This window comes from Ascaphus truei, chromosome 4, assembly GCF_040206685.1.
Source record: "Ascaphus truei isolate aAscTru1 chromosome 4, aAscTru1.hap1, whole genome shotgun sequence".
Classification (NCBI taxonomy): Eukaryota; Metazoa; Chordata; class Amphibia; order Anura; family Ascaphidae; genus Ascaphus; species Ascaphus truei.
Window position 1 is genome coordinate 111270188 of NC_134486.1, and position 27500 is coordinate 111297687.

The window sequence follows — 27500 nt, forward strand, 5'->3', positions numbered from 1 at the left end:
CAATAATGTTTGTCCTGCTTCATGTAATACAGAATAATAACGGAGAATAAAGGGGGGTTATGCAATGAAGTCTGTTATGGGTTAATTCCCATGAATGGGCCTTAAATCTCTTTGAGATAAAAACCTGTTAACGCCACTGCTGGTGTGAAGACCCGCACAGACCTCAGTGAATCTGCCACAAAGAGGCCTTTAGTGTGTAAGTGTTTGGAGGAAGGTAGGAGACAATAAGAATCAGCAGCTGTAATCACAGGATAAGTATTGTTTGATCATATTTTACTTTTCTTTTCTATAGTATACAAATATTTGTTGAGGGTTTTATATCTAATATCGTTTTGCTGATTAGCAGAGATTTATTAACGTGCCATACTGTAACTTGATTTGCTGCTGTTTCCTGCAAAATGGAACTTTTGGAGCTAAATGTTCTACCGGAACTGCCCAGATTGGTCAATACTCGCTGTTTAAATAAAAATAGCAGCCCTGCAGCTTTTAAAAATAAATAAATAAATGAGTTAACGTTTGATCACATTTGGAAAGTGAACGTCATCGAAATGAATTGAACATTTAATTATTTTATTTATACAATGTCTCACCAGGAAGTAATACATTGAGAGTTACCTCTCATTTTCAAGTATGTCCTCGGCACAGAGTTATAAAAACACATGGTTGCATTAAAAGAACAGGGTTTATATGGTCAATTCACAGACGTTTCATGGACAGTTAGAGTTGGAAAATTGGGTACAGGGGATAAAGGGTTGGAGAGTTTCAGATTGAAATACAGCAATTTTAACAGCAACAAACATCAGCAAACGGATGGAAACAGCTCACACCCTTTGGCTGCTCTTCGGCTGTGCGCCTTTGGGGCGATGCAAATGTAGACTGAAGGGGTTCAGAATGAATGCAGCTTTGATTTCAACATGCAAAGGTTATTGCTTTTTTTAGCGGTATGCTAACTTGTTTTGCAGACTTTAGGATCGAAGTGAACTTTATTGCTGAACCGAAAAGCGTAAAATCCGAAAGGCCATACACATCTCTACTGATTAGACTGTTTGTCAGTTCTCGTAGCCACAGATACATTGCCCTGTTTGTAAAGTAATTATCAAGCCCTCATTTAGTATAGTAAATCGCCAGAAGTAGCTGATATGCTTGAATTCAGTGTTCCCGGAGAAATACAAAACACATTCCCTTTTCACAAGGTACAAATACACCGCGAGTAAAACAGTTACATCGAACATAAAAGCACATGTAGGAAAAGGTAACCCTGCCCTTGCAATCTAGAAAAGGAGCCAGGCTTACTGAAAGCAGAATTAGAATTCATTCAAATCCAACACTGTGTTTTAGATTTAGTGAAGACGGGAACTCTGGATCTGAGCTGATTTCCTAGTGACTCATGTATTGTTTGGTTTCCACACAGCACCTGCTCCCAGGTCAGTGGCTGCTAGCGAAAGCAACGTGACAAATGCATGTGAGTAACGCGGCCTCGGGCTCTTTTTAGAACGCAGGAAAAATAGACAGTAAAAAAATTACTGGACCAGTCAAACTCAACCTGTGCCACACACATCTCAGCCTGTGCCACACACATCTGAGACTGTGCCACACACATCTCAGCCTGTGCCACACACATCTCAGCCTGTGCCACACACATCTCAGCCTGTGCCACACATATCTAAGCCTGTGCCACACATATCTCAGCCTGTGCCACACACATCTCAGCCTGTGCCACACACATCTCAGCCTGTGCCGCACATATCTCAGCCTGTGCCACACACATCTCAGCCTGTGCCACACATATCTCAGCCTGTGCCACACACATATCTAAGCCTGTGCCACACACATCTCAGCGTGTGCCACACATATCTAAGCCTGTGCCACACACATCTCAGCGTGTGCCACACATATCTAAGCCTGTGCCACACATATCTCAGCCTGTGCCACACACACATCTCAGCCCGGGCCACACATATCTCAGCCTGTGCCACACACATCTCAGCCTGAGCCACACATATCTCAGCCTGTGCCACACATATCTAAGCCTGTGCCACACATATCTCAGCCTGTGCCACACATATCTAAGCCTGTGCCACACATATCTCAGCCTGTGCCACACACATCTCAGCCTGTGCCACACATATCTCAGCCTGTGCCACACATATCTCAGCCTGTGCCACACACACATCTCAGCCTGTGCCACACACATCTCAGCCTGTGCCACACACATCTCAGCCTGTGCCACACACATCTCAGCCTGTGCCACACACATCTCAGCCTGTGCCACACATATCTAAGCCTGTGCCACACATATCTAAGCCTGTGCCACACATATCTCAGCCTCTGCCACACACATCTCAGCCTGTGCCACACATATCTCAGCCTGTGCCACACACATCTCAGCCTGTGCCACACACACATCTCAGCCCGGGCCACACATATCTCAGTCTGTGCCACACACATCTCAGCCTGTGCCACACATATCTAAGCCTGTGCCACACACATCTCAGCCTGTGCCACACATATCTCAGCCTGTGCAACACACATCTCAGCCTGTGCCACACATATCTAAGCCTGTGCCACACACATCTCAGCCTGTGCCACACACGTCTCAGCCTGTGCCACACACGTCTCAGCCTGTGCCACACACGTCTCAGCCTGTGCCACACATATCTAAGCCTGTACCACACACATCTCAGCCTGTGCCACACATATCTCAGCCTGTGCAACACACATCTCAGCCTGTGCCACACATATCTAAGCCTGTGCCACACACATCTCAGCCTGTGCCACACACGTCTCAGCCTGTGCCACACACGTCTCAGCCTGTGCCACACACATCTCAGCCTGTGCCACACACATCTCAGCCTGTGCCACACATATCTAAGCCTGTGCCACACATATCTCAGCCTGTGCCACACACATCTCAGCCTGTGCCACACACATCTCAGCCTGTGCCGCACATATCTCAGCCTGTGCCACACACATCTCAGCCTGTGCCACACATATCTCAGCCTGTGCCACACACATATCTAAGCCTGTGCCACACACATCTCAGTGTGTGCCACACATATCTAAGCCTGTGCCACACACATCTCAGCGTGTGCCACACATATCTAAGCCTGTGCCACACATATCTCAGCCTGTGCCACACACACATCTCAGCCCGGGCCACACATATCTCAGCCTGTGCCACACACATCTCAGCCTGAGCCACACATATCTCAGCCTGTGCCACACATATCTAAGCCTGTGCCACACATATCTCAGCCTGTGCCACACATATCTAAGCCTGTGCCACACATATCTCAGCCTGTGCCACACACATCTCAGCCTGTGCCACACATATCTCAGCCTGTGCCACACATATCTCAGCCTGTGCCACACACACATCTCAGCCTGTGCCACACACATCTCAGCCTGTGCCACACACATCTCAGCCTGTGCCACACACATCTCAGCCTGTGCCACACACATCTCAGCCTGTGCCACACATATCTAAGCCTGTGCCACACATATCTAAGCCTGTGCCACACATATCTCAGCCTCTGCCACACACATCTCAGCCTGTGCCACACATATCTCAGCCTGTGCCACACACATCTCAGCCTGTGCCACACACACATCTCAGCCCGGGCCACACATATCTCAGTCTGTGCCACACACATCTCAGCCTGTGCCACACATATCTAAGCCTGTGCCACACACATCTCAGCCTGTGCCACACATATCTCAGCCTGTGCAACACACATCTCAGCCTGTGCCACACATATCTAAGCCTGTGCCACACACATCTCAGCCTGTGCCACACACGTCTCAGCCTGTGCCACACACGTCTCAGCCTGTGCCACACACGTCTCAGCCTGTGCCACACATATCTAAGCCTGTACCACACACATCTCAGCCTGTGCCACACATATCTCAGCCTGTGCAACACACATCTCAGCCTGTGCCACACATATCTAAGCCTGTGCCACACACATCTCAGCCTGTGCCACACACGTCTCAGCCTGTGCCACACACGTCTCAGCCTGTGCCACACACATCTCAGCCTGTGCCACACATATCTAAGCCTGTACCACACATATCTCAGCCTGTGCCACACACACATCTCAGCCTGTGCCACACATATCTAAGCCTGTGCCACACACATATCTCAGCCTGTGCCACATACATCTCAGCCTGTGCCACACACATCTCAGCCTGTGCCACACACATATCTCAGCCTGTGCCACACACATCTCAGCCTGTGCCACACACACATCTCAGCCTGTGCCACACACACATATCTAAGCCTGTGCCACACATATCTAAGCCTGTGCCACACACATCTCAGCCTGTGCCACACACACATCTCAGCCTGTGCCACACACACATATCTAAGCCTGTGCCACACATATCTAAGCCTGTGCCACACACATCTCAGCCTGTGCCACACACATCTCAGCCTGTGCCACACACATCTCAGCCTGTGCCACACACATCTCAGCCTGTGCCACACACATCTCAGCCTGTGCCACACACATCTCAGCCTGTGCCACACACATCTCAGCCTGTGCCACACACATCTCAGCCTGTGCCACACATATCTAAGCCTGTGCCACACATATCTAAGCCTGTGCCACACATATCTCAGCCTGTGCCACACACACATCTCAGCCCGGGCCACACACATCTCAGCCTGTGCCACACACATCTCAGCCTGTGCCACACACATCTCAGCCTGTGCCACACGTATCTAAGCCTGTGCCACACACATATCAGCCTGTGCCACACACATCTCAGCCTGTGCCACACACATCTCAGCCTGTGCCACACATATCTAAGCCTGTGCCACACACATCTCAGCCTGTGCCACACATATCTCAGCCTGTGCCACACACATCTCAGCCTGTGCCACACACATCTCAGCCTGTGCCACACATATCTAAGCCTGTGCCACACACATCTCAGCCTGTGCCACACATATCTAAGCCTGTGCCACACACATCTCAGCCTGTGCCACACATATCTAAGCCTGTGCCACACACATCTCAGCCTGTGCCACACACGTCTCAGCCTGTGCCACACACATCTCAGCCTGTGCCACACACATCTCAGCCTGTGCCACACATATCTAAGCCTGTGCCACACATATCTAAGCCTGTGCCACATACATCTCAGCCTGTGCCACACACATATCTCAGCCTGTGCCACACATATCTCAGCCTGTGCCACACACATCTCAGCCTGTGCCACACACGTCTCAGCCTGTGCCACACACATCTCAGCCTGTGCCACACATATCTAAGCCTGTGCCACACACATATCTCAGCCTGTGCCACACACATCTCAGCCTGTGCCACACACATCTCAGCCTGTGCCACACACATCTCAGCCTGTGCCACACACATATCTCAGCCTGTGCCACACACATCTAAGCCTGTGCCACACACATCTCAGCCTGTGCCACACACGTCTCAGCCTGTGCCACACACATCTCAGCCTGTGCCACACACATCTCAGCCTGTGCCACACATATCTAAGCCTGTGCCACACATATCTAAGCCTGTGCCACACACATATCTCAGCCTGTGCCACACACATCTCAGCCTGTGCCACACACATCTCAGCCTGTGCCACACACATATCTCAGCTTGTGCCACACACACACATCTCAGCCTGTGCCACACACACATATCTAAGCCTGTGCCACACATATCTAAGCCTGTGCCACACACTTCTCAGCCTTTGCCACACACATCTCAGCCTGTGCCACACACATCTCAGCTTGTGCCACACACATATCTCAGCCTGTGCCACACACATCTCAGCCTGTGCCACACACATCTCAGCTTGTGCCACACACATATCTCAGCCTGTGCCACACATATCTCAGCTTGTGCCACACACATATCTCAGCCTGTGCCACACATATCTCAGCCTGTGCCACACACATATCTCAGCCTGTGCCACACATATCTCAGCCTGTGCCACACACATATCTCAGCCTGTGCCACACATATCTCAGCCTGTGCCACACACATATCTCAGCCTGTGCCACACATATCTCAGCCTGTGCCACACACATATCTCAGCCTGTGCCACACACATCTCAGCCTGTGCCACACACATCTCAGCCTGTGCCACACACATCTCAGCCTGTGCCACACATATCTCAGCCTGTGCCACACACATATCTCAGCCTGTGCCACACACATCTCAGCCTGTGCCACACATATCTCAGCCTGTGCCACACACATCTCAGCTTGTGCCACACACATCTCAGCCTGTGCCACACATATCTCAGCCTGTGCCACACACATATCTCAGCCTGTGCCACACACATCTCAGCCTGTGCCACACACATCTCAGCCTGTGCCACACATATCTCAGCCTGTGCCACACACATCTCAGCCTGTGCCACACACATATCTCAGCCTGTGCCACACACATATCTCAGCCTGTGCCACACACATATCTCAGCCTGTGCCACACACATCTCAGCCTGTGCCACACACATCTCAGCCTGTGCCACACACATATCTCAGCCTGTGCCACACACATCTCAGCCTGTGCCACACACATCTCAGCCTGTGCCACACACATATCTCAGCCGGTGCCACACATATTTAAGCCTGTGCCACACACCTCAGCCTGTGCCACACACACATCTCAGCCTGTGCCACACACATATCTCAGCCTGTGCCATACACATCTCAGCCTGTGCCACACACATCTCAGCCTGTGCCACACATATCTAAGCCTGTGCCACACACATATCTCAGCCTGTGCCACACACATATCTCAGCCTGTGCCACACATATATCTCAGCCTGTGCCACACACATATCTCAGCCTGTGCCACACACACATCTCAGCCTGTGCCACACACATATCTCAGCCTGTGCCACACATATCTAAGCCTGTGCCACACACATATCTCAGCCTGTGCCACACACATATCTCAGCCTGTGCCACACATATCTCAGCCTGTGCCACACACATATCTCAGCCTGTGCCACACACATATCTCAGCCTGTGCCACACACATCTCAGCCTGTGCCACACACATCTCAGCCTGTGCCACACACATCTCAGCCTGTGCCACACACATCTCAGCCTGTGCCACACACATATCTCAGCCTGTGCCATACACATCTCAGCCTGTGCCACACACATCTCAGCCTGTGCCACACACATATCTCAGCCTGTGCCACACACATATCTCAGCCTGTGCCACACACATCTCAGCCTGTGCCACACACATCTCAGCCTGTGCCACACACATCTCAGCCTGTGCCACACACATATCTCAGCCTGTGCCACACATATCTCAGCCTGTGCCACACACATCTTAGCCTGTGCCACACACATCTCAGCCTGTGCCACACACATCTCAGCCTGTGCCACACACATATCTCAGCCTGTGCCACACACATCTCAGCCTGTGCCACACACATCTCAGCCTGTGCCACACACATATCTCAGCCTGTGCCATACACATCTCAGCCTGTGCCACACACATCTCAGCCTGTGCCACACATATCTAAGCCTGTGCCACACATATCTAAGCCTGTGCCACACACATATCTCAGCCTGTGCCACACACATATCTCAGCCTGTGCCACACACATATCTCAGCCTGTGCCACACACATATCTCAGCCTGTGCCACACATATCTCAGCCTGTGCCACACACATATCTCAGCCTGTGCCACACACATATCTAAGCCTGTGCCACACACATATCTAAGCCTGTGCCACACACATCTCAGCCTGTGCCACACACATCTCAGCCTGTGCCACACACATATCTAAGCCTGTGCCACACATATCTAAGCCTGTGCCACATACATCTCAGCCTGTGCCACATACGTCTCAGCCTGTGCCACACACATCTCAGCCTGTGCCACACACATATCTAAGCCTGTGCCACACATATCTAAGCCTGTGCCACATACATCTCAGCCTGTGCCACATACATCTCAGCCTGTGCCACACACATATCTAAGCCTGTGCCACACACATATCTCAGCCTGTGCCACACATATCTAAGCCTGTGCCACATACATCTCAGCCTGTGCCACACACATCTCAGCCTGTGCCACACACATCTCAGCCTGTGCCACACACATATCTCAGCTTGTGCCACACACACACATCTCAGCCTGTGCCACACACACACATCTCAGCCTGTGCCACACACACATATCTAAGCCTGTGCCACACACATATCTCAGCCTGTGCCACACACATATCTAAGCCTGTGCCACACACTTCTCAGCCTGTGCCACACACATCTCAGCCTGTGCCACACACATATCTCAGCCTGTGCCACACAAATCTCAGCCTGTGCCACACATATCTCAGCCTGTGCCACACATATCTCAGCCTGTGCCACACATATCTCAACCTGTGCCACACATATCTCAGCCTGTGCCACACATATCTCAGCCTGTGCCACACATATCTCAGCCTGTGCCACACATATCTCAGCCTGTGCCACACATATCTCAGCCTGTGCCACACATATCTCAGCCCGGGCCACACACATCTCAGCCTGTGCCACACACATCTCAGCCTGTGCCACACACATCTCAGCCTGTGCCACACATATCTAAGCCTGTGCCACACACATATCAGCCTGTGCCACACACATCTCAGCCTGTGCCACACACATCTCAGCCTGTGCCACACATATCTAAGCCTGTGCCACACACATCTCAGCCTGTGCCACACATATCTCAGCCTGTGCCACACACATCTCAGCCTGTGCCACACACATCTCAGCCTGTGCCACACATATCTAAGCCTGTGCCACACACATCTCAGCCTGTGCCACACATATCTAAGCCTGTGCCACACACATCTCAGCCTGTGCCACACATATCTAAGCCTGTGCCACACACATCTCAGCCTGTGCCACACATATCTAAGCCTGTGCCACACACATCTCAGCCTGTGCCACACACATCTCAGCCTGTGCCACACACATCTCAGCCTGTGCCACACACATATCTAAGCCTGTGCCACACATATCTAAGCCTGTGCCACACACATCTCAGCCTGTGCCACACACATATCTAAGCCTGTGCCACACATATCTAAGCCTGTGCCACATACATCTCAGCCTGTGCCACATACGTCTCAGCCTGTGCCACACACATATCTCAGCCTGTGCCACACACATATCTAAGCCTGTGCCACACACATATCTCAGCCTGTGCCACACATATCTAAGCCTGTGCCACACACATCTCAGCCTGTGCCACACACATCTCAGCCTGTGCCACACACATCTCAGCCTGTGCCACACACATATCTCAGCTTGTGCCACACACACACATCTCAGCCTGTGCCACACACACACATCTCAGCCTGTGCCACACACACATATCTAAGCCTGTGCCACACACATATGTCAGCCTGTGCCACACATATCTAAGCCTGTGCCACACACTTCTCAGCCTGTGCCACACACATATCTAAGCCTGTGCCACACACATCTCAACCTGTGCCACACATATCTCAGCCTGTGCCACACACATCTCAGCTTGTGCCACACACATATCTCAGCCTGTGCCACACATATCTCAGCCTGTGCCACACACATATCTCAGCCTGTGCCACACACATATCTCAGCCTGTGCCACACACATCTCAGCCTGTGCCACACACATATCTCAGCCTGTGCCACACACACATCTCAGCCTGTGCCACACACATCTCAGCCTGTGCCACACACATCTCAGCCTGTGCCACACACACATCTCAGCCTGTGCCACACACATATCTCAGCCTGTGCCACACATATCTCAGCCTGTGCCACACACACATCTCAGCCTGTGCCACACACATATCTCAGCCGGTGCCACACATATCTCAGCCTGTGCCACACACATCTCAGCCTGTGCCACACACATCTCAGCCTGTGCCACACACATATCTCAGCCTGTGCCACACACATCTCAGCCTGTGCCACACACACACATCTCAGCCTGTGCCACACACACATATCTAAGCCTGTGCCACACACATATCTCAGCCTGTGCCACACACATATCTAAGCCTGTGCCACACACATCTCAGCCTGTGCCACACACATATCTCAGCCTGTGCCACACACATCTCAGCCTGTGCCACACACATATCTCAGCCTGTGCCACACATATATCAGCCTGTGCCACACACATCTCAGCCTGTGCCACACATATCTCAGCCTGTGCCACACACATCTCAGCCTGTGCCACACACATATCTCAGCCTGTGCCACACACATCTCAGCCTGTGCCACACACATCTCAGCCTGTGCCACACACACATCTCAGCCTGTGCCACACACATATCTCAGCCTGTGCCACACATATCTCAGCCTGTGCCACACACACATCTCAGCCTGTGCCACACACATATCTCAGCCTGTGCCACACATATCTCAGCCTGTGCCACACACATCTCAGCCTGTGCCACACATATCTCAGTCTGTGCCACACATATCTCAGCCTGTGCCACACATATCTCAGCCTGTGCCACACACATCTCAGCCTGTGCCACACACATCTCAGCCTGTGCCACACACATCTCAGCCTGTGCCACACATATCTCAGCCTGTGCCACACACATCTCAGCCTGTGCCACACACATCTCAGCCTGTGCCACACACATATCTCAGCCTGTGCCACACACATATCTCAGCCTGTGCCACACACATCTCAGCCTGTGCCACACACATCTCAGCCTGTGCCACACACATATCTCAGCCTGTGCCACACACATATCTCAGCCTGTGCCACACACATATCTCAGCCTGTGCCACACACATATCTCAGCCTGTGCCACACACATATCTCAGCCTGTGCCACACACATCTCAGCCTGTGCCACATACATCTCAGCCTGTGCCACACACATATCTCAGCCTGTGCCACACACATATCTCAGCCTGTGCCACACACATATCTCAGCCTGTGCCACACACATATCTCAGCCTGTGCCACACACATCTCAGCCTGTGCCACACACATATCTCAGCCTGTGCCACACACATATCTCAGCCTGTGCCACACACATATCTCAGCCTGTGCCACACACATATCTCAGCCTGTGCCATACACATCTCAGCCTGTGCCACACACATATCTCAGCCTGTGCCATACACATCTCAGCCTGTGCCACACACATCTCAGCCTGTGCCACACACATCTCAGCCTGTGCCACACACATCTCAGCCTGTGCCACACATATCTCCATGGATCTTCCTGCTATGTCAGGCCTAATTCCATTCGTATTGGCCAATTTCTATTTTTCGTTTAATAGATTGTCTTAACTTTCCCATTCGCACATCACATATTTAATTGTGAAATCCTTTAGTAGCTGTTAATCCAACAGACCTCACAGCTCGATACCTTAGTACTACATCATGTACTGGGTATTTCTGAATATTGTTCTTTCTCCTTATACATTTTTTTGTTTGTTTCACTTCAGCAGCCTGGGTCACCCATGAAGAGACGGATGAAAGTTTCAAGTCTTCTGGGACAGCTGGAGAGCAGCCCAGAGTGTACATGCCTTCCCTAGTCTGGAGGCAGCCAAAAGAGGGGAGAGAGTGGGACGAAGAGCATTCCCCAAAGGAGCAAGCAGACAGGCTCAGGGAGACAGCCCAGAGCAGAAGTGTCCCGCTGGAGAACGTGATAAGCGAACCCACTGTTTTTGGTAATAAAATAATGTTGCATTTCAGTGAAGGGTAGGGGTGACACCTTTGCATTAGCAGCCGAGGTCATTTTAATACCTTTCAATTTTCAGAGATGTCAACTTCCTAAATTCAGTTGGGTCTGAGTGACATGTTAATGGCAAAATATTGATTTCTATCAGTGACACTCCATTGAGGTCTTTAAAAAGTCTTGGGGGCCCCACAGGTAACATTTAGGTGGTTCAAATTCGAGCGAGGGATAGGCACATATTCGGTTCTTACTGAATGAAACCAGTTTAGAGCATGTGATCCAATTCCAGAGCACTGAATCTGGTTTAATATGATAATGTCGTCAACAGTATTGATAACCTTTGCAGAATCTAGGACATATTGGAGTCCTTGCCCTTGTTCCACTCCACACTGGAGCTCATATTTTAAGAGGGTTGTTACTGCAGAGTGATTTGGGTGAAAGCCAGATCAAAATTGATTTAGAAAATGTGAACTTCTTCTAATAGTTGTGCAGTTAGGAATAAACACATTTTACATGAGTTTTAATAGTACAGGTAGTATAGAGATTGTTGTGTAGTTGGAAACAAAGTCATTGTTGCCACTTTTGAACATTGGAATAACTCTAGCAATTTTGCAGACCTTGGGTATATGTCCAGAAGACAAAATAGAGTTGGTTAAGGAGGCAATTGGTTTCGCATTGACAGGGGCACTGAGACATAGTAATTTAATTGCAACGCTCCACTTTGGTTATGTGCATTAGTGCTAGGGGCTCCTGTGCGATCTCATCTTCATACACTGGGATAAATTGAAATTCGTGAGCATAGTCGGGGGGTGGGGGCCTGATATAGGAGCGCACTCAGTTTGGGATTCAGTATTATGGACATGATTGTGTCTTGATAATAAGGAACACAGCCCACAAAGTATTCATTAAATGTGTTGGCAATTGCTGTGTGTTTAGACAAGATAGCATCATCCTTTTTGAGACTAGAAGATTCCAGGTGGCACGAGCGCTGAAATATATTAGTGATAACCTTCCAAAATGTAGCGGGAGTTGGTATGTTTGGATAACAATTGTCTGAATAATATAGTGCTTGTAATAGACTAGTCCGCCTTGTGGATATATGTATTTGTAATTATTTAGGTCAGTAGTAGAGCCAGTTAGTTTGTATCTATTCTCCAAAGTATCCACATAGCGATGAAGCTCAATCAGATCATATGTAACGCAAAGAAGTGGGCCCCATGGACACCGGATATCGCACAATTTTAGGAACTCAAGACTGGAAATACTCAAGTGCAAGGTGAGGGTCAGGTATCACATTTACTCTATTCCAAGGGCAATTGGTAAGGTCATGAAGAAATTGTTGAAGATTCAAATGTCTAAATGTTATAGTGAGTCAGATATTAGGGTTTGATATTAGTAGTCTGATTTACATACACAATGCGCTATTGCATGATCACTAGAAATGTCAGATAAAATACCAGAGGATTGGAGGCTGCAGGGACACGAGGATCAGGTTGTCAGGATGTGCTCACCACAAACGAGACGGGACCGCGGTGCTGAGGTGGGAAAGGTAATTACGCCACCCACAGCCACGAGGGCACATCTTGATTGAAGAATGGTCTGGGACTCCGGGATCGGGGTAGGAGAGGTACGGATGGTAGAGGGTGCGGTAGCCAAGTCCAGGGTTAGAGAGAGAGACGTTGTCGTTTACCGTAAGCCAGAATCCGAATGCCAGAGATGAGAAGAGTCGTGATGCCGTATGCCGAGTTCGGGATGCCAGAGGTGCAGGAAGATGTAGCAGAAGCCGGTCCGGTACACGAGGAAATCTGTGGAACAGAACTAGGGAGGCAGAGAGTGATGAGAACAACTGGTTCTATGCTCAGCCGACGAGTCAATGAATCTGGAGGGTATATGTAGGTATGAAGAACCAATAGCCGAGAAGCAAGGCGGGGGTGTGTGAATGGGCCAGGCTGAGACAGGGATAGGTCTAGATGAGTTCCTGGAGGAGGAGCTATAAATCCTAGAAGTATTGGTGCATTGTATTGTGGCATTGCAAAAGGGTACTGTCTCTTTAAAGGGTTGGTGCGCCCCTGTGTGGCCGCGCCTCCCGGTGGTAGCGTCTGTAGCTGCGTGCGCGGACCCACGCCCTGAACCGAGGGCAGAAGAAGAGACTGGATGTGCGCGCGCGCGCCTAGAAGGACCAGAGCTCGGCGCCATGGGGAATGAGTCCCTGTGAGTCGCGGGAGACCCCGACAGAGCCGCGGGTGAGTAAGGAGCACGCCGTGCACGGCGTAACTCCTGCTTCCTTACAGTACCCCCCCCCTTCAGGGGCGACCTCCGGGCGTCCATGACAAGGCTTGGAGGGATTCCTATGATGGAAAGCCTGAAGAAGGCGAGGTGCGTGAAGATCCCGATGGGGAATCCATGAACGTTCCTCAGGTCCGAACCCCTTCCAGTGAACCAGGTATTGTACTCCTCCTCTGGAGATCCTGGAATCCAAGATAAACTGGACCTCGTACTCCTGTTGACCGTGAATCGTAAGAGGAAGTGGAGGAGAAGTATTCTTGGAAAAGCGAGGACTCTGAAATACTGGTTTAAGTAAGGATACATGGAAGACCGAAGGTATCTTCATCGAAGGTGGAAGGCGTAGCTGGTAAGCCACAGGATTAACCCTCCTAACTATGGTGAAGGGACCGAGGAACTTGGGAGCAAGCTTCATGGTAGGAACCTTTAGTCGGATATTCCTGGAAGAAAGCCACACCTTGTCTCCTGGAACAAACTCCGGTACTTGACGTCGAAGACGATCTGCCTGGAGTTTCTGTCTCCCTGTAGCTACCTTTAAGTTCTCCTGAATCCTTGTCCATAAGTCTTTCAGCCGGGAGATGCGTTTGTCCACCGCTGGTACTCCTGAGGATAGGGAGGAAAAAGGTAAACGAGAAGGATGAAAGCCACAATTAATAAAAAATGGAGATTCTTGAGTGGAATCATTGCGAAGAGAGTTAAGAGCAAACTCGGCCCAAGGAAGCAAATCCACCCAATCCTGCTGCGTATCGGTTATAAAACATCGAAGATACTGTTCTAGGTTTTGGTTGGCCCTCTCCGTCTGCCCATTGGTCTGTGGGTGGTATCCTGAAGAGAATTGAAGTGAAATCCCCAATTTTCGGGAAAAGGCACGCCAAAATCTTGATACAAATTGAGATCCACGGTCCGAAACAATAGTTGCTGGCACCCCGTGAAGACGAAAAATCTCCTGAATGAAGACATCCGCAAGGCGGGAGGAATTTGGAAGACCCCTCAAAGGCACAAGATGCGTCTGTTTGGAAAAACGATCAATGACCACAAGAATCGTATCCTTTCCCTTGGAATCTGGAAGCTCCACAATGAAGTCCATAGAAATATGGTTCCAGGGACGGTCTGGAATGGGTAAAGGAAGAAGAAGGCCTGCTGGTTTGACCCGAGGTACTTTGTTGCGAGCACAAGTACCACACGATTTGACGAACTCCTCTACATCCTTAGCTCTCTCTGGCCACCAGAAGGTGCGTTGAACGAGATCGTTAGTCTTCCGTATTCCCGGATGTCCTGCAGATTTAGAAGAATGACACCATTCTAAAACCTTTTTGCGGTGTTGGACTGCCGTGTAGAGTTTTCCCTCTGGAACTTTGAGCCCTATAGGAATCTGAGATTGCTCGGATTGAATCTTGCCCATAATATCAAAGGAATTGGCGGACAGGATACATCTGGAAGGAATGATAGTCTCTAGCTGTTCTTCAGATTTGTCCTCTGCAAGGAACTGTCGAGAGAGGGCGTCCGCTTTAAGGTTCTTAGAACCAGGAATGAAGGAGATGAGGAAATTGAATCGTGAAAAAAATAATGCCCAGCGGGCTTGCCGAGAGTTCAAACGACGTGCCCCTTCTAGGTAGAGAAGATTCTTATGGTCTGTAAGAATGGTTATGGGTGTCTCTGTACCTTCTAAGAAATGTCTCCACTCCTCTAATGCTAATTTGATCGCTAAAAGTTCCCGGTTCCCAACATCGTAATTCTGTTCTGCGGATGAAAATTTCTTCGAAAAGAAGGCGCATGGATGCAGTCTGGCTAAAGGAGATGTCCTCTGGGATAAAACAGCCCCAGCCCCGATGTCAGAAGCATCTACCTCCAAGGTAAAAGGAAGTTTAGGATCCGGGTGTGTGAGGATGGGCGCAGAAACAAAAGCCCTTTTCAGCAGATCAAATGCCTGTATGGCGGTTTCAGACCATGATGAAGGATCTGCACCTTTCTTCGTGAGTGCAGTTATGGGAGATACAGTAGAGGAAAAATTGCGGATGAAACGTCGATAATAGTTTGCAAATCCCAAGAAACGTTGTACAGCTTTGAGAGTGTTCGGACGAGGCCAGTCCAAAATCGCCTTAAGTTTCTCTGGATCCATATTGAAACCGGAATCAGAAATAACGTAACCCAAAAACGCCACTGATTTGATATGGAACTGACATTTCTCCAATTTCGCAAAGAGATGGTTCTCTCGAAGGCGTAACAACACATGCTGAACGTGTTTGATGTGCTCTTGAGTGGATTGAGAAAAGATAAGTATGTCATCTAGGTAAACAATAAGAAATTTGTTAAGAATGTCCCGAAAAATCTCGTTGACAAATTCCTGGAAAACTGCTGGTGCGTTGCACAGGCCGAACGGCATCACCAGGTATTCGTAGTGACCGTCATGGGTGTTAAAAGCAGTCTTCCACTCGTCCCCCTCTCGTATCCTTACTAAATTATAGGCCCCTCTTAGATCCAACTTAGAAAAGATAGTAGCTCCCTGGAGACGATCAAATAATTCCGGAATCAACGGTAGAGGATAGCGATTTTTGCGCGTGATGTTATTCAAGCCTCGGTAGTCAATGCATGGACGGAGAGAACCGTCCTTCTTTTTGACGAAGAAGAAGCCTGCACCAACTGGGGAAGAAGATTTTCGGATGAAACCCCTTTCTAAATTCTCCGCGATGTAGGTACTCATGGCTTTCGTCTCTGGGATAGAGAGTGGATACGATCGTCCTCTAGGAAGAGGTGCTCCAGGAAGTAGGTCAATGGGACAATCGAAAGAACGGTGCAGAGGTAGTATCTCGGAACGTGCCTTGTCGAACACATCGCGGAATCCCCAGTACTCAGAAGGTAAGGAGTCGATCTTCTCAGGCAGAGTAGACAACCCACCAATCCTCTGGGAAACCCTGGTACAGGTTTTGGCACACGAAGTAGCCCACTGGATGGGTTCCCGATCCGTCCAGTCGATGCGAGGATTATGGAGTTGAAGCCAAGGAAGACCCATAATCAGCTCAGCAGAGGGAGAGTGGATCACATCGAGAGTAATGAACTCCGTATGGAGATCGAAGAACTGTAGTTGTAGAGACACCGTCTGTAGTGTGATAAATGCCGGTTGTAGGGGTCGACCGTCAATGGCTTCCAGACCTATAGGCGTCTTCTTGGTGACAAGTGAAATATTGTTTCGCCTAGCAAAAGTCTCATCAATAAAGTTACCAGCGGACCCAGAATCAATGAACACTCGCGCTTGAGCGTGAAACCCCTCTCCAGACAGTGTAATAGGCAACATTATCCTGGTGGGTAGTATGTCCTTGACAATAGGAGAAAGGATAAGAATTCCCAATGAAACTCTCCGGGATTTCGTTAGGAGTTGGCGTTTCCCGGCTTGTGAGGACACTGGGGTAGCATGTGACTGGAGTTGCCACAGTACATGCAGAGACCGGCATTACGCCGACGTTGTTTCTCGGCAGGAGGCAGCCTGTTGCCCCCCAGCTGCATTGGTTCCGGAATATTCTCGGAAGGAGGTAACGGGGAAATGAAGGAAGGAGCAAGGTTTCTTGGCACCCGTTGTCGGTAACGAGAGCGTTCGAATCTCCGTTCCTGTAGACGCTGATCTACTCGAACCGCCAGGGTGATTAACTCCTCTAAATCAGTAGGACGGTCCCGTGCAGCGAGCTCATCTTTCAGGGACTCAGACAGACCCTGCCAAAACGCAGAAGATAATGCTTCGTTATTCCAACCCGTCTCACCAGCAAGAGTGCGGAACTCTATGGCATACCCAGCGACGGTACGATCTCCCTGGGTTATATGATGAAGGGCCGAAGCTGCCGTTAACTTCCGTGCCGGGGTGTCGAAAACTCTTCTGAACTCCTCGACGAAGAGATCGATGTCATGGGTGAGAGGCCCTTGTTGTTCCCAGATGGGAGAAGCCCATGCCAGGGCCTGGTCGGTAAGGAGAGACAGGATAAAGCCGACCCTGAAAACAGAAGAGGCAAAACGAGAGGGAGCGAGACGAAATTGGATGAGGCATTGGTTAAGGAAGCCCCTACATCCTTGGGGGTCTCCACCATAGTGTTTGTGAGGTGGAATACGAGGTTCCAGTGCAAACGGAGGGGTAGGAAAGGGAGTTGCAGGTGCAGGGGAAGCTCCGGGTGAAAGTTGCCGAGTGAGAGCTCGAACTTGAACCGTAAGAGAGTTAACACTTTGCTGCAACGTATCTGTCCGTCTATCCGTTTGTTCCAGATAAGTCTCTAGTCTGGTAAAAAGTGCAGAATGGGCATTAATAGTGCGCTCCACCTCAGCGGGGTCCATTTTTGGTGGGCTGAGCATAATGGCAGGATGTGCTCACCACAAACGAGACGGGACCGCGGTGCTGAGGTGGGAAAGGTAATTACGCCACCCACAGCCACGAGGGCACGTCTTGATTGAAGAATGGTCTGGGACTCCGGGATCGGGGTAGGAGAGGTACGGATGGTAGAGGGTGCGGTAGCCAAGTCCAGGGTTAGAGAGAGAGACGTTGTCGTTTACCGTAAGCCAGAATCCGAATGCCAGAGATGAGAAGAGTCGTGATGCCGTATGCCGAGTTCGGGATGCCAGAGGTGCAGGAAGACGTAGCAGAAGCCGGTCCGGTACACGAGGAAATCTGTGGAACAGAACTAGGGAGGCAGAGAGTGATGAGAACAACTGGTTCTATGCTCAGCCGACGAGTCAATGAATCTGGAGGGTATATGTAGGTATGAAGAACCAATAGCCGAGAAGCAAGGCGGGGGTGTGTGAATGGGCCAGGCTGAGACAGGGATAGGTCTAGATGAGTTCCTGGAGGAGGAGCTATAAATCCTAGAAGTATTGGTGCATTGTATTGTGGCATTGCAAAAGGGTACTGTCTCTTTAAAGGGTTGGTGCGCCCCTGTGTGGCCGCGCCTCCCGGTGGTAGCGTCTGTAGCTGCGTGCGCGGACCCACGCCCTGAACCGAGGGCAGAAGAAGAGACTGGATGTGCGCGCGCGCGCCTAGAAGGACCGGAGCTCGGCGCCATGGGGAATGAGTCCCTGTGAGTCGCGGGAGACCCCGACAGAGCCGCGGGTGAGTAAGGAGCACGCCGTGCACGGCGTAACTCCTGCTTCCTTACACAGGTCCAATCTAGCAATGAGTGGTCGCAGGATTTTAGATTGGTTTAAACTGGTTGAGAAAGTAGTTGAATTAAATGTAGAGATTTGAATTGCGCGCAGGTTTTGTGGCTTTCCATTGAGCCAGGGTATATGATTACACAGTGTGTGCTCCAGGAGGGCGAGGTTTGTAAATGGGAGAGCGAGGGAGATTTAAGTCAGGTCATAGTAAGGAACAAACACGTGTTCAGTAAAATGAACATGTTAAGGAAGGCAGATTACACCAAATAATAATAACTATGCTCTTTACTTCAATGAATTTGGGGGGAAAGTGTTGGATAGGTTTCCTGGGTTGTGCACAGATCACTTTTAAGTAGTGGCTGTGCTGTGGCGTTTCATATGCAGAGGGGTATTTCAATCCATAGGCGAATCGCACGCAGTGAAACCCTCTTCCAAACTCCGGGTTTAGGATTTCCAATAGGGCCATATTTACTTAGTAGTATTCTGCTCTAGCGCACCTTCCAGCGCTGGAAGACACCTTGCAGTCTATTCAAGTAAAAAATCTGTACGATGTTTTACAGCGCTGGCAAGAAGACTGCTTAGTAAATAGGGACCCTAGTTCAAATGAGGCTCCTTTGGCGACGTTTCCTTTTCTGTCGAGATATCATAGCTCATGAGTAAAGACTGAAATATCCCACTTCCTGTCTGTATGTAACTTCGCATTCTCAGGATATAAGCCATTTGAAGTATCCACCGTTAACAACCACAATGCACAACGCTGCCTAGTTTGTGTTCATAAAGCATCGTGAGGTCTTTGAAGACAAAGCACGATACCAGCACACAGCCAGTGGCAGATTAAAAACTCCGCCGCCCATAGGCGCTTACCTCGATGCCGCCGCCTCCTCCTCAGCGCCGCCCTCCTCCTTCAGCCTAGTGGCATCAAATGACGCAGCAATGTCACGTGAGGCCGCGTTTCCATGATAATGCAACGCCATGTGATGCCGTAACGCTGAAGGAGGAGCCGGGCACGAAGGAGAAGGTAAGAACTTTACAGAGGCCTCACACTCTTCCCCGTCAATCAGTGGGGAAGAGAGCGGGGCCTCTGTGTATGGGAGGGTGGAAGGGAAATTTGCCACCCCAAAATGTTGCCCCCCCTAGGCCCAGGCCTAATGGAAAATCCGCCTCTGCACATAGTCCATATTATGTGTCAGGTTTACGGCTTAATCCCCACAGAGTGCGGACAAACATTACTTTTGTTATTGCTGGAAGGGACTTTTGCTTCAGGCTTCCTGGAGTTTAATTATAAATGTTGCTTTGTGTATACGAAACTACATCAGTTTTTCAGCAATATTGAACTTTTGTTTAAACATAAATGTAATTACAACGCTGCTTGGGACTTCAAATTTGAGCTGTGCTAAACTTTTGGCTTATGATAACAATGGGAGAGTCTCACTTAGGATGGGATAAAGCTGCAGTCCCACTTGAACTCTCGTATCCGATGTTGTGATTTGCTCAGCGCCGTTGCTTTTATTTTACGTATGTTTTTGAAGCCAGAAGACAGAGCGCTGCTAAAGACCTTCTGGAGTCAGAGAGGAAATACGTCCTGAATCTGTCTCTTATCCTGAAGATCAGGGCCACCATACAAGGGTCTGACATGAAGAGGAGCACCAAAGAGAGAAGGTACGGTACCTTCTTCAAACACATCTGTATATTGTCCATGTTAAGGTTTCATCACTGCCCCTGGTTCCAGAAAGAGCTGCAAACTAGACCATTATCAGAAAAATGCAGTTCTGATTTTATGTTAATGTCTATTGTAACGTATCCTCAGACTTCCAAAACGTTTTTCTATTGATAAAATGTAACCTTTAATCCTGGACTGATTCAACCTGTCCTGCTGACATGGGTCTACGTACATAACACTACACATATATGAAGCTTACAACCCGTCTGCCTTTGGAGTTCACTTGACTCACACTGTAATTTGTCATGTTTCAGTGCATCAATGTTCTCTGCATCAAGTCCTCTCTGCTTCTAGCAGTGGTCTAGATTATAGGGAGCAATCGGAAATATCAGCGGAGATATTAATACCCTTGCTTCTAATGTCCTTGGTGTTCTTCTCTCAGAGACAGACGTCCTTTCACATAATGAGATGAATGAGCTATTCATTGTGTTACACGTTTTTTATACACGTTTAGGAATTTTGACAATTCACCTACAATTGTGCAGAAAATGTAACCTCTTTCCCGCAATCACCTCTAGCCATTAATCTTTCAGTATAAACTCGGAACCTTTGCCTTTATTTGGACCACTTCCACTTCATCGTCATCCTTCTAGAGCAGATGTTGTCCTTTAATGTCTGAAAGCTACTTAGAAACAATTTTATAACGTTTAATAAATTTTCCTAAATCGTCTAGATAGAAAAGTCTGCTGCAGCTTTGACCTGGAGTCTTAACCAATGCATAAAAAGTGGAGTAAAATAATAATAAGTTATCATGTGAGTTCCAAATTCCTTCTCCCCTAACTCAGCCCATTTCTCCATATTACTTATTGCTAACATATTAATTTTATAACCAATGTTATTGGTGTAAATTTGAAGCCAAACTCTTGATTTATAGCATTACACAGATTAGCATATTGACTACGTGATTATTCTGTGCTAATACAGTAGTATGTGACATGACTGAAAAATAAAATGTACACATTCATTCTTCACAGTTAATACCCTAAGACCAAAAACAATGCCACATTCTGCTTGTGAAACACGTTCTAACAACCAGCAATGGGAGTGGAAGAGAATGAAAGAATAGGAAAGAGAGATGTTAGAACTGTTCGTAGAAAAGTGTACAGAAGAAATATTATCAGTTGGAAATAACTTATACACAAAGTTACACAGCAGCATGTTAGCAAATTCTACTGCCCGCGCCTAGCTTCCCAGGAGCCGGGAATTGCCATGGTCAGATTTCCCCAGCAATCCCTGGAAGGTGCTGTCCATTTAACCGACACACACGGTATATTCAGGCCTGAAAAAAATGCACTTGTCTATTCAAATTTTCTAGCCTGATGAGTGATACGTGGTCATATTTTCCTGCCTGTTGAAGGCTCCTCTGCTTCTGTACTGTTCACCAGATCGCAACTTTGGTCCTCTAGCTTTTATCGCTCTACTTGTCGCAGGCTGATCTTCACTTGCACTTCCAGGCCCGCAAATTGCTCTGTGCTTGAAGACCATGTGAAGCAGTTCACTGCAAAGAGAGAGGGAAGTCGGAAAAGTAGATTCATGATCAAGTGATGATTTTAGGGGAAATCAGGTTGTGGCTGCAGGGGGAACAGAAAGGGGAAGAAGTGTATGTGGGAGGAATATTCCAGAAGCCACTCCGACCATTTTATGTACTGATTTTATTGGACAGAATTTGAAGCAAGGGGTGTCCGGGGCTGAACCGTGGTAGTTTTAATCTCAGGTTCCCGAGATATTTACAGATTTTCTTGCAGGTGTTCTTCCTGGAAATAATTGTGCTTTTATTTGTAATCGTGCGTTTCTTCTTGTCCAATTGCACATGAAATATCCAAAAACAGATCTCTTGCAAGTTCATTTATTTATCATAGAGGCAAAATAACCATAAGGCTCAGGGGAGTCAGGCAAGTCAAATATTTTGTCAGCACAAAAGCAGAAAGGTTAATGGTCAACACTTGATGCTCTTTAACCTGTGCAAACAGCACACACTCATATACATACAGTCACAATGATGCACGCACAACACACATAAACTGATGCACACACAAAGGTACAGTGCTAGAGTCCTTAAAAAAAATGCCCAAACTATCTTTTTCCCAGAAACACCATATTAAACACGGCCATTAAAAGAATTCCTTGTTTTCAGTTTCCTATTACAATAAAGTAAATACTATGCATATGCCCCCCCCCCCCATCTCACCTACTTTTCCCCCACATGCCCCCATCTCACCTACTTTTACCCCACACATCCCCCTCCTCATCAGATTCTCCCCACATGCTTTCCTCCTCAACGGCTTCTCTCCATCATGCTCCTCTTCTCTTCAGATTCTCACCTACGTTTCTCTCCTCACCTGCTTCTCCCCCACACACTCCCCTCCTCACCAGCTTCTCCCCACATGCTCCCCTCCTCTCCAGCTTCTCCCCCACATGCTCCCCTCCTCTCCTGCTTCTCCCCCACATGCTCCCCTTCTCTCCAGCTTCTCCCCCACATGCTCCCCTCCTCACCAGCTTCTCCCCACATGCTCCCCTCCTCTCCAGCTTCTCTCCCACATGCTCCCCTCCTCAACTGCCTCTCCCCCACATGTTTCCCTCCTCCCCAGCTTTTCCCTACATGCTCCCTTCTTTACCAGCTTCTCCCCACATGCGTCCCTCCTCTCCAGCTTCTCTCCCACATGCTACTGTCACCCTCACCATCACCCTCCCTCCTCTTTTAATCTAGCCCCTCCCTCACTTACTCTCTCCCCCACCCACCTTCCTTCCTCTTTTACTTTCTCACCCCTCCCTCCTCTTTTACTCTCTTACTCCCCCCTCTCTTTTTTACTCTCCTACACCCCCTCCTCTTTTAATCTTACATCAACCTCTTTTTCCACTCCCTCACACCCCCAACCCTCTTGTTTTACTCCCTAACATCCCCCAAGGCCCTTCCATGGGGAACTTTGTTGTGGAGCTTGTCAGTGCCCAGCAGTGATGGAGGTGGGCCCACCCAGGAGGCTGATACCAGAGGATGGGGCCCAACTTCCAGAAGGGTGTGCCCCCTCTGCCACCAGGGAGGGCACTGACAAGCTCTTCACCCACGTTCCCAAGGTAGAGCCTGGGAAAGGAGGCAGAGTGGCTACAGAACTACGGAACAGCATTCTGGCAGCTAAACTAAGTGCAGGAACAGTGTTCCGGGGCCTTCCTACTCCACTCCAGCCCTGGTACGGATGCACACTCTACACACAGATAGACTGACACAAACACACACATATCCACACATGCTTGTGCACTGTTATATTCTGCTGAAGTTGTAAGTCTGGTGTATGATGGTTATATGGGTGTTTTGCTCCTGTTTTACTCATTTCCACTGAATGCTGTCACATTTGTAATATTGAACACACCTTCGTGGGTGACTTTTTGTTCATTTTTTCAGTTTCTTCCCCAGTTCCTTGCGGTATTTGACCCAGCATCATCTGGACCTACTTCACATACTGCAGGAGAGAGTTCTAAAATGGTCCCGGCAGGGAATCCTGGGAGATATATTCCTGAAGCTAACCAACGATGAGGTACATTTATTGTTGCTATTGCTTGGATCAATTCTAAAGACACTTAGGCCCATATTTACCAACACACACAGCCCCTGTAAGCTCACAACCCAAACCCACCACATCATATATATTTGTGTCAAAAGCAGTGCTTCCAGGATTGTGACCTGGTGTATATAACAAAAGACAAAAAGCCCCTGTGCTACATCCAACTTGACAATATTAAATAGTTAAATACTTATCTGTATATCTTTCCATAAACAAGGGTCATTTAGTTACATTCTTTGGCCTAAGTATCTTAAGCTTACAATCACGTCACGGTATGGCCCATCTGCAGGTCCTAATACTGCTCTATCTGCAAGAAGCTCTCATAACCTCTCTAATGGAGGGAGAACTGTCTTATTAGACTGTCTTTCACAGGTGCATAGCCAGAAGTGCCAGTTAAAAGGTGGCTGATCTTGAAACCAAGAAGGCAGGGTCACATGCCTCCAAACTGATTACTGATTGAAATGTACAAACGCACACAGCCCCTGCAAGCTCAGAACCCAAACCCACCACATCATATATATATTTGTGTCAAAAGGAGGGCTACTGGGATTGTGACCTCAGGTATTATAACAAAAGGAGGGCTACTGGGATTGTGACCTCAGGTATTATAACAAAAGGAGGGCTACTGGGATTGTGACCTCAGGTATTATAACAAAAGGAGGGCTACTGGGATTGTGACCTCAGGTATTATAACAAAAGGAGGGCTACTGGGATTGTGACCTCAGGTATAACAAAAGGCAAGAAGCCCCAATGGTACATCCGACATGACATATTTACTAAGCCAGACGATACCTTGCAGGGCATTCAAGTGAATGGTTCATTAGGTGACTTCTAGCGTCGAAAGGTCTATTCATCTCACTATGATAAATTGCGAACTTCTATGATTTCCTTCAGTCTGTAAGTAAAGCCTGTAAGACCCCATTGTAAACCCATTGGGTTGCTGCATCAATGCAGAGAAAGGTGTTTGTTGACGGAACGCTCCTTTTTTTTGGAGCAGAGCTGTGGCCTGTTTCAGGGGAGCGCACATTTTTGTTCCCCCAGTTTGCGCACCGCTGGCCTATGTAATAACTGTTTCTTACATCTGATGCAGTATTTTACACTCACACCACTTTAGACATACAGTACCAAATGTTGGGGGTCAAAAAATAGATAAAAAGAATGGCACCATGTAAATCCTCTCCAATGTCTACTACTGACACTCCTCAAGATGCAAGCTGGGGTATTTGGTCAACATTGTAACACAAAATACTCTGATGCATAGGTGCAAGATTAAAATGCTCCAGTTTTGCACCAAAATTGCCTTGATATATGGACCCCATGGACATAATTTGTTTGTTTTTCTGGAATTGATGCCTTCTTATGGAACAGGGGTCATTACACAGATCGAGTAACCAAATTGGTTGTAGAGAAAGGTAGATTCATCACATTGTGATATCTTTGAAAGGTGCTCTTCCCCTAGCACTTTGCTTCAAAACATGGAGTAACATTTTGAATCTGGGTTACAGTAATTTGTGTCAGCAACACAGTGTGTACATGAGGCTTGTTAATCTTGCTGCTTACATGTAACACAGATCTCTTAGCAGCAGAGAGTAACACCACTTAAACCCGGTAGATTTAATGCACGCAAAGAGAGAGGACAATTGCACCAGTTATAGGCGCAGCTTCTGATACACCTCCTTCTACTATTGCACTGGCCATCGTCTCCCCATATCTCCTTACATGGTCACTCCCCACAATGCTCACTAGTACAAATATGGCAAAATGGAACAAATCCACTTGAAACATTGCTGTAAAGTGACACAGAGTCAAAATGACGCAATGCACACCTGGAGCAAAGTTTCCGTTTGCAACATTTAATAGACATCGTGATTGTGAGTATAAAAATGATCCTTCGTGAAATGTCACTTTCTATTTTTTCTTTCTGGACTAAATAATCTGTTCATGACTAGCACATAATTATGGTATGAATTTACGGATCAATAAGCCTAGATATCAATATTTGTCTTGTTTCTTTATCTTCGAAGAACAATTTTTTGGACTACTATGTTGCTTACTTGAAAGACTTACCAGAAAGCATTTCAGTGATTCATATTGTGGTTCTGAAAGAGGTAAGCATATCTACGTTATATAGGGGTAACCTTCCTTACCCTGCACTAAAGAACTTGACATGCTCTGATTATATACTGTACATAGCTTAGCTCAGTCTCTGTTAACTTGTCGGGGAGCTGGATCATGCAGGCTGGGCGTGTATGCGGGTGGAATAATGACGGGCGCCTGGAGCTTTTCTCGTACAAACAGCAAGCTTTATTATACCAGGTGGCACTGATATCTTCATTGTTTGTACTTAGGGACATGTTCGCGAGTTACCCTCGTCGTATCCCTACAGAGGTACGGCCCTGGCCGGGACGAAAGACTGGGCCTTTCTGGCAAGGGGCAGAGCTCTTTTCGGGACGATTTGTTTTGATTGCTCTAATATGCTGAGAGTAAGCTCTTTTATGTTCCATGATTTGAGGCTCTGAATAGAAGTCTACCCTCAGACAACCCACAAGTCGTTGCATCGACAATGCAAAAGGGCAGAATAGCGATGTTTCAGGAAACCAAGCTCATTAAAAGAGATCAATACCCTTTATTAAAGCTGCAGTTCAGTCTATATCCTGCATGTGTGTTTTTTTTAATAAATCAGTTCTGTAGTAAGAAAAAATACTTTTAGCATTTTCGGTTTTTAAAAAAACAACTTTGAAAGACCAATTTTCTTGTATTCTATTTTAACAAGCATTTGCTTAGGCACTGCCCCTTCATGGCCTGTCACAAACCCAGGCACACCCCTTTGTCAGCACTGCCCTCCCTCTCTCTAAACGTGCACTAGCATCTTGTCACATGATCTTCCTCATACAGTAGTACATTCAAGGAAGCTGGAGAAAAGGGATCAGCCATGCATAGCAGCTCGGATAGGCGATTTCAAACTTATTACAGTGTTTATTCCATTCATTGCACGTGTATATAATGTAAAATTGTAATAATTCCATTTATAGCAAACGTGTATATGTGAATATTATTTAGATGTATATGTATGTTACTGAAATGTGGAGTGAGTGTGTAGGTAAATACACACAATACACTTCCACTGCATA

General features: G+C 48.1%; 1 protein-coding gene across 1 annotated transcript in view; it reads left to right on the forward strand.

Annotated features, from left to right (window-relative positions):
* The window catches only part of ARHGEF33 (Rho guanine nucleotide exchange factor 33), a 162519-nt gene that overhangs the window by 103592 nt on the left and 31427 nt on the right, over window positions 1–27500 (forward strand). The window contains exons 4-10 of the mRNA XM_075594957.1: window positions 151–214; window positions 963–1089; window positions 1194–1252; window positions 11450–11674; window positions 20622–20751; window positions 24210–24342; window positions 26394–26477. Of these exons, the coding sequence (XP_075451072.1) occupies window positions 151–214; window positions 963–1089; window positions 1194–1252; window positions 11450–11674; window positions 20622–20751; window positions 24210–24342; window positions 26394–26477 (822 nt within the window). The remainder of the gene's footprint in view (window positions 1–150; window positions 215–962; window positions 1090–1193; window positions 1253–11449; window positions 11675–20621; window positions 20752–24209; window positions 24343–26393; window positions 26478–27500) is intronic.